The sequence below is a fragment of the Pelodiscus sinensis genome, chromosome 6 (genome assembly GCF_052426305.1).
Source record: "Pelodiscus sinensis isolate ZL-2025 chromosome 6, ASM5242630v1, whole genome shotgun sequence".
In the NCBI taxonomy this organism is placed as follows: Eukaryota; Metazoa; Chordata; order Testudines; family Trionychidae; genus Pelodiscus; species Pelodiscus sinensis.
In genome coordinates, this window is record NC_143057.1 from 90143527 (window position 1) to 90155677 (window position 12151).

General features: G+C 40.8%; 1 protein-coding gene across 6 annotated transcripts in view; it reads right to left on the reverse strand.

Moving 5' to 3' along the window:
* Nucleotides 1-12151, reverse strand: part of MAST4 (microtubule associated serine/threonine kinase family member 4) — a 443204-nt gene that overhangs the window by 104788 nt on the left and 326265 nt on the right. For all 6 annotated transcript variants that reach the window (XM_075932355.2, XM_075932356.2, XM_075932359.2 and 3 more), the window contains one exon: nt 3930-3999. In XM_075932355.2, coding sequence (XP_075788470.2) covers nt 3930-3999 — 70 coding nt within the window. The remainder of the gene's footprint in view (nt 1-3929; nt 4000-12151) is intronic.

Genomic DNA, 12151 nt, shown 5'->3' on the forward strand with positions numbered 1-12151 from the left:
TCATATATTGTATGAGTTCTATCAGGATTAAATAACAAATGAATTAAAATAACACTGTAGAACTAGTGTTGCTCAGCACTACAGAACACCTGTCAGAACAAAGCGTATGATTTGTGGAGATTTTTTCGGTTCATTTATTAACAATGAACAAACACAGAACACACTGAAAAAATTTTGAACATCTGTCCGCCTTTGTACTTTTCTCTCAAGTATTAATGAGCATCCTTCCAATAAATGAACAATTCCAAAAGGAAGCTTGTTTCTTTTAGCTCATATATATATGAATTATATTTGTTTAGTATAGAAAAAACTGAAAGATTTAAACAAGGATTTACATCCTGTATAGTACGCATCTATGTTATGCAACTGTGAGGCAAAAATAAGTTGTTTTAGCAGGTTATTTGGGTTGAACACATTTCCTCCACTAATACACACAGACCAATCCATTTTTTTGCTGTATGGTACATGAATATAACCTTGAGATACACAGCGCCTTTCCTTAATAAAATAGCATACAAGTACCATATGGATCAGAAATTCTTAGGCTGATGTTTCATATATATAATGCTATCAATCAAATTTGCCACAGAAATTAAATAAGCTGCTCTTGAAGTTCTGAAGTTATATCCTTTATTTTGATCTGCAGAATGTGCTGGAAATTATGTTTCCTAATTAACTTCTTCTCCCGATCCCTATGAATTTGTGTTAAATCAAAAAAACAGTTTGAAAGAAGCGAGTGCAAGATGTAAAGTACGGCATCCAGAATTTACTATATGGTATTTGTAAAATGTGCTGCACCATTGCTGCTGAAGCACAGTAAAACTCCTAAGGTCCAGCACCATCAGGAACCCGGAAGTGGTCCGGGCAGCCGGACCATTGGAGCTGCTCTGCCGCTAGCTTCCCCGATTCAGCCGCTGCTAAAACTGACCAGCGGCTGAATCGGAGAAGCCGGGGGCAGAGCAGCTGGAGTGCTGCCAGGTAGGTCCTGTAGCGCTGCTCCTCGGGGCTGCGGGACCAACCCAGCAGCACCCCAGGTGTCCCCGACTCATCCGCTACTGAAACTGACAAGCGGCTGACTCCAGGAAGCCCAAGGCAGAGAACTCTGCCCCGCCTTCCTGGAATCAGCCCCTGATCAGTTTCAGCAGCGGCTGATTTGGAGATACCTGGGACAGAGCAGCTGGGGTGCTGCCGGGTTGGTCCAGTAGCGCCACTCCTTGGCGCTGTGGGACCAACCCGGCAGCCCCCCAGCTGCTCTGCCCCAGGCGTCCTGATTCAGATGCTGCTGAAACTGACCAGCGGCTGACTCCAGGAAGCCTGGGGCAGAGCAGCTGGGGGGCTGCCGGGTTGGTCCCGTAGCACCGAGGAGCGGCGCTGCGGGACCAACCCAGTAGCACCCCAGATGCTCTTTCCCCAGGCGTCCCCAAGAACAGCTGGGATGCTGCCGGGTTGGTCTCGCCGTGCCAAGGGTCAGAACTACCTGACCATCAGGCAGCACTCCAGCTGCTCTGCCGCAGGCGTCCCCGATTCAGCCGCTGCTGAAACTGACCAGCAGCTGCTGAATCAGGGACGCCTGGGGCAGAGCCGGACTATCGGAAGGGGGGCTATGAGGGGTCTGGGGTGGCATCCCCCCCACCCCACCTCAGACCCCTCAAAGCCCCCCCTTCCGATAGTCTGGCATATTTGATAATCCGGCACCCCCTGGGTCCTAAAGGTGCCGGATTATCGGAAGATTACTGTAATACAAGATTTTACATCCTAATAAAAAAGACGTACAAAGTTCCAGGTAAACTCCTCAAGGTATCCGGTATTGTGAACACTTCCATTATAGAAATAAAATGTACTTTCCCTTGTATTTCAATGATAAACCATTTAATGACAGGAATTATTTCAGATACTTTTTAAATGGTGCCAAATGCTATCACAACACCCTCATCCTAACTAACGATCAATTTCTCTAAGGAGCTATTTTAGGGGATTTATAAATGTATTATAAATGTTTTATCCTTCACAGAAAGATGCTTATTTATGTGCTATTTTACAATGAAAAATGGTTCAGCTAGTTTTAAACATAGTAGATTAAACATGAATGATATTAGACTAGAAATGTAAGCCAATTAATCTACTAGTCCTTCGACTAGTCGCTTTCGCCCCCCAGGTTGCTGCCTCTAGCCGAGGCAGTAAGGACGGGGGAGCAGGAGCGGGTGCTAGGGGGAGCCAACTTAAAAGCCGATTCCCTCCAGCAATGTCTCCATGGGAGGCAGCAGAGGCAGAGAGGTAGCAGGGACCGGACTTAAGCCAAGAATCAGCTGATTCCCGGCTTGCGCCCAGTCACAGACGCTGAGCTTCTGCTTTGTAAATGTATTAAGAACTAACCTCACTGCGGCTTAGGTATGTTAAATATCGAATAATTGAAGAGTCGTGTAATCTCATGAATTCTTATTGGATAGTAGACTATTCTAAAGTCCCCGGGGATGTGGCTGGCAGCCAGTGAGCTATGGCCTCATTCCCAAGGAGCCCTCTGCCACTCTGCGCTGCCGCCTCTGTATCAGACGCAGCAGCGCGGGGTGCCAGGCAGGAGCTGATCTGCAAGGGGAGCCAATTTAAAAATCAGGTCCCCTTGTGGACTGGCTGCCTGTCGCCCTGTGCTGCTGCCTCTCATAAAGAGGAAGGAGTGCAGGGTGGCAGTAGTCGCAGTCTAGGGAGAGTCTGAGTTCCAAGACCCAACGTGAACTGGAACTGAGCCGGGCTGCCTGCCTGCCCAACAACCTCCTAATACACTTTAAATGCAGAGCTGCAGCGGGAGTAGGTCCCGGATGCAGCATGAACCAGGACTGAGCCACGTTGCTGGCCAGCCTGCTAAAAAATTTACTTGAGGGAGATGGGGAAGGAAATGCGTCTATAGCATTAACCTGTAAGCTAGAGTATCGGTTAATTGACTAGACTATTACATCCCTACTGTGCCTCTGCAGTTTCTCTCGCTTTTCAACTGGTCAATAGAAATTCCATCGACTAGTCGCTTAGTTGATTAATCTAAATTTTACATCCCTATATCAGACACTAGTTATATTCCTCTATGAATTTCAAAACAGATTCCTATGAAACACCAGAAGTGAGAGTTGACCCACAAAACATATGTACAAATTAAGCTCTCTCCCCTGGCTTGAGCAAAGAGCCAAAGCCATTTTCATACATTAAGTGTGAGACTTATCCTTCCCTGACAATCTGTTTATCTGAAAATTCTGAAATAAAACAAAGTTGCACCAAAGAATGTTCTCTCTCTGATGAATGAAGCAGTTAATACTTAATGCATCATTTAAACAGCCATCCAATGTCATTTATTTTGCAGACACTCTTGGGTCAAGATATAAACCCTTCCAACCCTTCTAGCCTTAATGTTAATGAACATATTATCTGAAGTAAGCACAGGAGATTTTTGGAACTATGCTGGCATGAATAGGCAGTGTCCTGTGACGAGTTATTTACTCAGTTTATGGTTAATTAATTAATAATTTACTTCAAAACTATATCAACATGAATTAGTTAATTCTCAACACACCTGTAAGTCAGGTAATTATCTTAATTATAAGCAGTTTCCTTGTCTGCATGTTTGTGACTGAAGCTTTACTACTAAATGTCTCCGTTTTTACAGGATATGAATCTGACCAACTGTATGAGTCCTATTGGAATTAAATACACAATGATAATAATTCAACTGAAGATACATATTAGCAAAACTTAAATTTTAAAACTTATTTTTAAAAGGCACATTTGCATTTTATCAATCACTCAGTGTAGTTTTGTACTGTTAAAGAAGTAAAATAGTTAAATCAAGTACTTCTGAATTATCAAGATTTCCACGTGTTTTGTCCCTCTGTGCATAGCAACATTTCATCCATACAAAATGTGATTTATGCATAGCAAACTCCTACCTTCGTGCAAAAGAAAAATGAGCTGAGGCACTGGGAGAGAAATTTCGAGGGCTATCTTGAGGACTGCTTCCTGTTGTGGGGACAAAAATAAAGGAGAAAAAGAAGTCAAAAACAAAGTCAATAACTTACATTTCTAGACAGCCTAAAATGAATCCTTAGTCTGTATGGTTTCTGAAAGAATTGGACTCCTAAAATAAACTTTTATTAAAAATACATTTCAATCAAAGACTCATTAGTAATGAATAGGGATGTTAACTAATGTGTATTTGTGTAAATGTATAACCACTGGAATTTTTAGTGGTTACACCTTTACATGCAGGGAGCACATTTACACACAGAGGCAGAAGTGGGGGGAGGGGGGAGAGGAGAGGAGGGGAGAGGCAGATCCACAGGAGCTAGTTTCCCTCCTCCTCCTTCCCTGTCCTGCCTCTGATACAGAGGCAGCAAGGGAGGGGTCCATGTAGGATAAACCAATAAGCTCAGGTTTATTTGGTTAATTGTGTAAATGACTACACACTAACATCCCTAGTAATGAAGATTGAATTTAATGTCTGATAAATCCAATTCACTCCATTTTCAGAGGCAGAAATCAATACATACAACTTACAGGAATAATATTTAGTTTGCAAGAAATACAGCTTGAAAATTGGAAACAGGCTATTTGGAAGGTAATAAATTGATAGAGAATAGCCAGCATGGGTTTGTGAAGAACAAGTCATGCCAAACTAATCTGATAGCTTTCTTTGATAAGATAACGAGCCTTGTGGATAAGGGAGAAGCGGTGGATGTCATATACCTAGACTTTAGTAAGGCATTTGATACGGTCTTGCATGATATTCTTATTGATAAACTAGGCAAATATAACTTAGATAGGGCCACGATAAGGTGGGTGCATAATTGGCTGGATAACCGTAGTCAGAGAGTTGTTGTTAACGGTTCTAAATCCTGCTGGAAAGGGATAACAAGTGGAGTTCCTCAAGGGTCTGTTTTGGGACCCGTACTGTTCAATATCTTCATCAATGATGTAGATATTGGGATAGAGAGTACGCTTATTAAGTTTGCAGATGATACCAAACTGGGTGGGGTTGCAACTTCTTTGGAGGATAGGGACATAATTCAAAATGACCTTAGCAAGTTAGAGAAATAGTCAGAGGTAAACAGGATGAGGTTTAATAAAGAGAAATGCAAAGTGCTCCACTTAGGAAGGAACAATCAGTTCCATACATACAAGATGGGAAGCGACTGTCTAGGAAGGAGCATGGCGGAAAGGGATCTAGGGGTCATAGTGGACCACAAGTTGAATATGAGTCAACAGTGTGATGCTGTTGCAAAAAAAGCAAATATGATTCTAGGTTGTGTCAACAGGTGTGTTGTAAGCAAAACTCGTGAAGTCATTCTGCCGCTCTACTCTGCACTAGTTAGGCCTCAGCTGGAGTACTGTGTCCAGTTCTGGGCGCCACATTTCAAGAAAGATGTGGAGAAATTGGAAAGGGTACAGAGAAGAGCGACAAGAATGATTAAAGGTTTAGAGAACATGACCTATGAAGCCAGGCTTCATGAACTGGGCTTGTTTAGTTTGGAAAAAAGAAGATTAAGGGGGGGACATGCTAGCGGTTTTCAAATATCTAAAAGGGTGTCACAAGGAGGAAGGAGAAAATTTGTTCCTCTTGGTTTCTGAGGACAGGACAAGGAGTAATGGGCTTAAAGTGCAGCAGGGGAGGTTTAGATTGGACATTAGGAAAAAATTCCTAACTGTCAGGGTGGTCAAATATTGGAATAAATTGCCAAGGGAGGTGGTGGAATCTCCCTCTCTGGAGATATTTAAGAACAGGTTAGATAGACATCTGTCAGGGATGATGTAGACGGAGCTTGATCCTGCCTTGAGGGCGGGGGGCTGGACTCGATGACCTCTCGAGGTCCCTTCCAGTCCTATTATTCTATGATTCTATGATTCTATTTTTAAAGTCACTATTAACACTTGAAAACCCAGAAAATGACTGGCATAAGAGTTGGTCCTTACACATATTTTCTCTATAGTTTTTTTTTCTTGCCAACTGTACTGTGAATTCCTATATCTCTCTAAAAACCAGTAACTACACAAAACAAATGGGATGGAAAAATTTCCCCTGGTCTGGATAGACCAAAGGCCTGCTTACAGAGAAAAACTCCTTAAGTGATATGCAGAAGTGATTGCACATTGTGAATAGGACATCTCCTTTGGGGACTTGCTACTTTCTCATATTAGACCATGCAACCTGCTGCTGATCAGAGAGAAAACTGAATGGCAGCTGTTAAGGGGAAGTTCACCAGGGCTCTAGTTTGCCTTGGCCACTCAGCATGTGTAATTAGACCATGTGGCTTGTCAAAAGGAGAAATGTAAAGGTGACACGTGCAAAAAATGTTTTTAAAGCAGTATTGTTCTATGAGATAAATGTATATCCCATATATAAACCGATCCCGCACATTTAAAGAACAAGTGGAAAAGCAACTACTGTGTTTACTGTATTGTTGGACACCGAATGAAATCTTCAACTTTACTTAGGAGGAAGGAGAGAAAGACTTCTATGTATATATTCAAAGCAAATGTTTAAAGAGGAAGAATTACTATCCATGTTCAAAAGAAAAACTTAATCCAACAGAGAAGCTCTCAATGGCTTCCAGTGTGCTAGATTTCTACTGAAATTTTTCAATCAACCTAACATTGCACCTTTTATAGTGATGTCTTCAACAAATGCCTTTAGTTTTTATGGAAGAGTATAATAAGACATTCAGATAGTAAACGCTGTGAAACCCATTCTATTTCGGAAGTAGAATCAGGACGCATTTTCAGCTGCACTGAAATCACATCTTTGCATCTGTTCTCCCCTGGGCCCCAGAAGACAGGAATTACGCTTTAGCTGGCCAGAACCCCTGATTCTTTTTGTCCATTTATCTATCACAACTGAATTAAGTTTTCAGCTTTCTCCCCTCCCCCAGTACAATAGCTTCTTCATTACTCTTCATATACCTCTGGGGGTCTTGATAATTTCAAGGTGGCAGGGATTTTTGTTCCCTGAGGGAAAAAAAACATCTAAAACCAGACATTGTGGCACAGATTTTGATCTTTGTTTGGGGACTAGCACAATTTATTCTTGTCCTGCATGAACTGCAAACACCAAATTACTGGGAGCAACAGTTCATTTAATTTAACAGCTCCTAACTGGATTCCTCTTGCTACTAGGATAGCTTATTAAATAAAGATAAGCTTTAAAAAAAAAACATGTGCAGATAAAATGTGGCCACACATTCCAGATATCACACAAAAAAGGGAGGGGAGCTGTGTCTGAGAAAACAGTGGGCTAGATGAATGAGAAGACAAAGAATCTGTCTCAGCATTTTACAGAGAACAGAAATAGGTCATTTAAAAAATAAAGATTATAGATGATAAACACGTTCTGATAGCAAAGGGTTTGAAATATCAGCACATAAGATTGTTATATAAATCTAGACTGCTGTTTCCATAACTATTTAAGTACCTCATACTTATATTTGTTTACATTACACCTCAGCAGCACGTTTAACTGTCCATCAGTCATTTATTCAAAGCATATTCTTATTTTTTCATGAAAATAGTGTATTTTTCCACCATAGCTTGTTTTTCAAAATATTACTATTGCAGAACCTCTACCTACCTCTTTAGCATCACCTGGAGTAGCAGAGAACTACCAACTTATTACAGGTAAGATTCAATGATTCCTCTTCATACAAGAGAAGGATCAAACTTAACTAAATCATGGGGGTTATCTAGAGATGTCTGAGTAACAAAAAATTCAAACAGACAAGATTGCAAATAGGGAAGAACACCCTCTCCTGTTAGTGACTGGGGTGACTGGTACTGCTGCTGTGTTTTGAAGGTGTGGTATTTCCAGAAAAGCAAGACAGATTAGAACCAGAGTCCTATACGTGACCTTCATCCCTCACAACATTCATCCACCCATCTGCAAGTAAATACCTGAGAGGCTTTCAAATGAAAGCCAGTGCCAGTGAATTCTCTGCCCATATGTGCAGTGCTAGCTTATTATTCAAATCCTGCTGTTCCCAGGGATTTGTTGGCTGTTGTACATTTTAGTCTTAGGTTATTTTATATACTTCTGAGATTACTGCTGCTGTTTCGGACCTGACAAAATAAGCCTGACTGGTGGCCAGGCATTAGGTAGGTAATTAACACTATCATCTCCAGGGACAAGTAACAGAGTGACAGAGTGAATAGGTAATCAACATACCAAAACAATACTTTACTTAATGGCAATACACTTAGGGTGCCTCATTCTCTCAACATTTATGGTTAAGAAAGCTATATCCAGATTAATAAAACTGTTTGATTTATTTGTAATTAACTTCAAGAAATCCTGTGTCTTCACCACAGAGGGAAGAATTGCAAATCTTTCGGAAAGACATATGTTGCACTCACTATAGATTATTAATGCATTTTTAATAGCTGCCTACTTACGAAATAAAGAGTTTCTGATGCAATGACTTTCTATTAGCACTGAGGGAATTGGAGATTAATGATAATTGCGATTATAAACTTCTGGTGGATCAGAACATTAGCCCCACTAAGAAGCCTTGTCGTCATGTGATGATCTTAAATGACTCTCAGCATTTTAACACCACAGCACCATAACATAACAACAGGTCTAATATGTATTTATATTGAGTTTACAGTCTAGCTATACAGTCATGAAATCCTGGCATAAAGCAGACAAGATCCAAGAAGCCACGGAAGGTTGCAGGTCTGTATTTTGTAATGTACCCAACAAGGCTAGTCCGTGAAACACACAGCTGGGCAAGCAGAATCATTTTCAGACAGTTATCCAGGTGCTTTCCATTGAGATTTGTGCAGGGGAAGAAGAGCTCGAGTTTTTTAAATAACTGAATTAGCCATGGTACCCGCAGATGACTGTTCCCAGTTAAAATCCAGATAGGGGAAATACTATATATTTTGCTAAATGTGTTTATGGTTGGCAGTAATTTTGCTTCTTGGATATTCCTTGTTTGTAGTCTAGATGCCAATGCAATCTCTTCACAGGTTTAGCAGTTTGCTTGATGCCATTAGAGATTAACAATGGACAGATATGCCTCTACAGAAGTAAGTGAAGAGTTAGGAGCACACGGAAAAAATTCTGTATCTATAAAGCACATTTGTTATTATTTTCTCCAAATTGGAATTAGATGTAATGATTACTGACACAGAGAGACAGGTGAGTCCTCCACTAACAGGAAATTCAGTGATGATACCATTCAACGTACAACTAGCATTGGAGACAGCAGTGGTTTCATAAAAAGAAAGTAAATATAGTTAAGCATCGGATGCTATCTCTTGCAAAACACAAAGCACGGGCATACTAGAGGCATACTCTGCAAAAGGTGACCAACTTAACTAACTCCTTTTAAAAAAAAGAAGTGGTTACAATTTTTAACTTATTTAGATCATAATGTTGGGTCACTTGAATCAGCAATTTATCATTTAAAACATTTCCCCCCTACTCCCCATATACATTATCCCTAAGGCATTACAAGGTCCACTCCTTCATAAAGCAAAATGAGTAAAAAAAATCTTTCTGGCTACAGTTAGGAACTGCCATTACTGTGGCAATAGTTAAAATTATCAAACAAAATAAATGTGTATTGTTTTCTTTCTGTAGATATCATTCTTTTAAAATACATTGGGTTTAGCTCCCTGACTTTTCTGCCACATCTTCGTATGTTACTGAAAATTAACTCATTGCTCTTTTCATTAATTCACAAATCTGATCATTTTACAACTCAATTTTAAACACAGATATAAGCCTTTTTTTTTGCAAAAATTACATGCTTAGTGTGCTTCACCATAATTAAGAAAACTAAGCTACATTTGTTAAAAAATAAAACACCACAGCCCACAATTTATAAAATTGGATGCCTGAAGTTAGGCATCTAATTCCGGTATTTAGGCAACAAAATTGAAGTGACTTGATTTTTAGGGGGACTGGAATACTCACAGCAAGGAATATGGGGACTTCTGAAAATCAAGCCATTTTAAATTGGAATGCCTACCTTCACACCTACCTACATTGGGAAATTAAGTCAGAAGTACATTTTGAGACAATATCTTGATTTTAAATGCCTTAGTTTGATCACAAAATCGCAGAATTCAGCTAGGCCCCCAGTTTGAATTAACAAAGTTTTACTGTTTCATCTCATTTTCTGTTTAGAAATGTGAAACATTAGCTTCTTGAAAGAGTTTTGAAATGACAAGACCCTGTGTGAGGATCTAGGGATGCATCTGCACAATTTCTGAATTGTGCCTAGCGATGTGAGGTATTACTCTGAGAACTGCTGTATCATGAATGCTTCTCATCACCACCGTATCTAGCTGCCTGAAATCATGTCCTCCTGAGACTGAGGACAATGGGAAAGTACTTAACTTTAAACAACAGGGCTTTGACCACAGTTCTTATGCAAAAGCAGGAGGAGAGCAATGGAAAATTATTAAAGCACAGAACAAAGAAAGCCAGGTATTGGATGGGAGGCACAAAGTAGGGAGAGGAACAGGAAAATTGGGGCATAAGAGAGGATTCAGGAGAGAAAAGGAAAGACTCCACGAAGGAGCAGCCCAGTGCAAAGTGCCTACCGGTGGCCCTGAACCATGATAGTCCTTCCAAGGTCCATCAAAAGAGGGGAAAGATCATTAGATGCAGTTAGGATATTTATCATTTTCTGTATCATCTTTACTCTCTTGTGCTTTATAAGATCAAGAGCTATAATGTGTTCAAAACTCTGTGCAAAGTGTCTCTGTATTATATGCTTCAGAATTACCAAGTGCCTCCTGAGACTCTTAAACAGTAAACCAGAAGAGTCTCTCACCGAGTTCTGGGAGGGGAAAAGATGTGTTTCAGTAGGAGTAAAAGGGCGGGGTGGGTCGGAGCACAGAACCAGGAGCAAGATAGCATAACAGTTGGTTCCAGCTCTCAGGGAGTCAGGCATGGAATCTTCACCCTGAGAGTGTGCCTAGGGACCACAAAACTGAGGCAACCTCTGCTCAGGCCCCAGAGACTTGCAATATCCAGGGACCCAATGGCTGGATCCTTCACAGAAGTCCCACTAGGGGGCCTTCACTAGGATCTGACACACCCTGATACTAGCACTGAGTGCTGGTGCCAAGAAAGGGTAATACTTCAAGATCATCAATCAGCACTAGTGACATGCTACTTGCATAGTGTTAGAGAAAATTAAAATGAAAAGCTATTGGAATCTCTCTGTGTTGCTGGCTAGATAAAATACCATAAGCAAAGGGAGAAGTACAAAGTAGAAATCAACTTCCTTCATTATTCCTGACATTCACCAATCTTTACTCAACATCATGCTGATATGAGACATTTAGCGAAAGTAATAAGAAAGGGTCAATGAAAAGCTAAAACATTCTCAAGAATCCATTTACGAGACATCTCAGAAGAGTGTGTGTCAATGCTGTAGCATTCTGCAAAATTGTACCCAAACGCCAATCTGACTACATCCTTAACTGCCTCACAAATACTAAAAAAGTGACCTGGTTATAGTTTGTCCCCCCTCAAATTCCATGTGTGTGTGTGTGATCTAACCTACTGCCTGGTTGACCATTTCCTTGAAAGCCTTAGGCGTCAAGTTGACTTCTGTGTAAGAGCACTGCATTTTTCAAAAATATGTATCTAAAAATTTGTCAATGGTTAGAATGGATGGAAAACAGTTACAATGTCCTACAAAAAATTCAATTTAAAAAGCTAATTACCATTTTGTTTCAGGACAAACCTGAGATGTTTTGAGATACTTTGGGGGGGAGAGAGGGAGCAAAGGGGAAAGAGACGAGCCATTAACTCCGTGGTTAGAACACTCAGGTCTCCCACATCACGAGTACCCTAACCCGAGGTCTGACTTATTACCCAGATCAGTGATCTCTGCACAGCTGCCCATGTATCTTCACAGAAGGCAACAAATTGGTGGACATGCAACAGAAGTTCTGTATCTGCTGTGCACTTAGGCTACGGCTACACTGTAGCCTTCTTCCAGAAAAGCTTATGCAAATGAAGCGTGGTGTGGAATATCACCATGCTTCATTTGCATAATTACTTAGCAGCCATTTTTGCCCAAGAGGCTTTTACACAAAAAGGAGTTGTGTAGATGGGCTCTATTTTGAGCAAAAAACCATTCTTGCGCAAAAACTAATG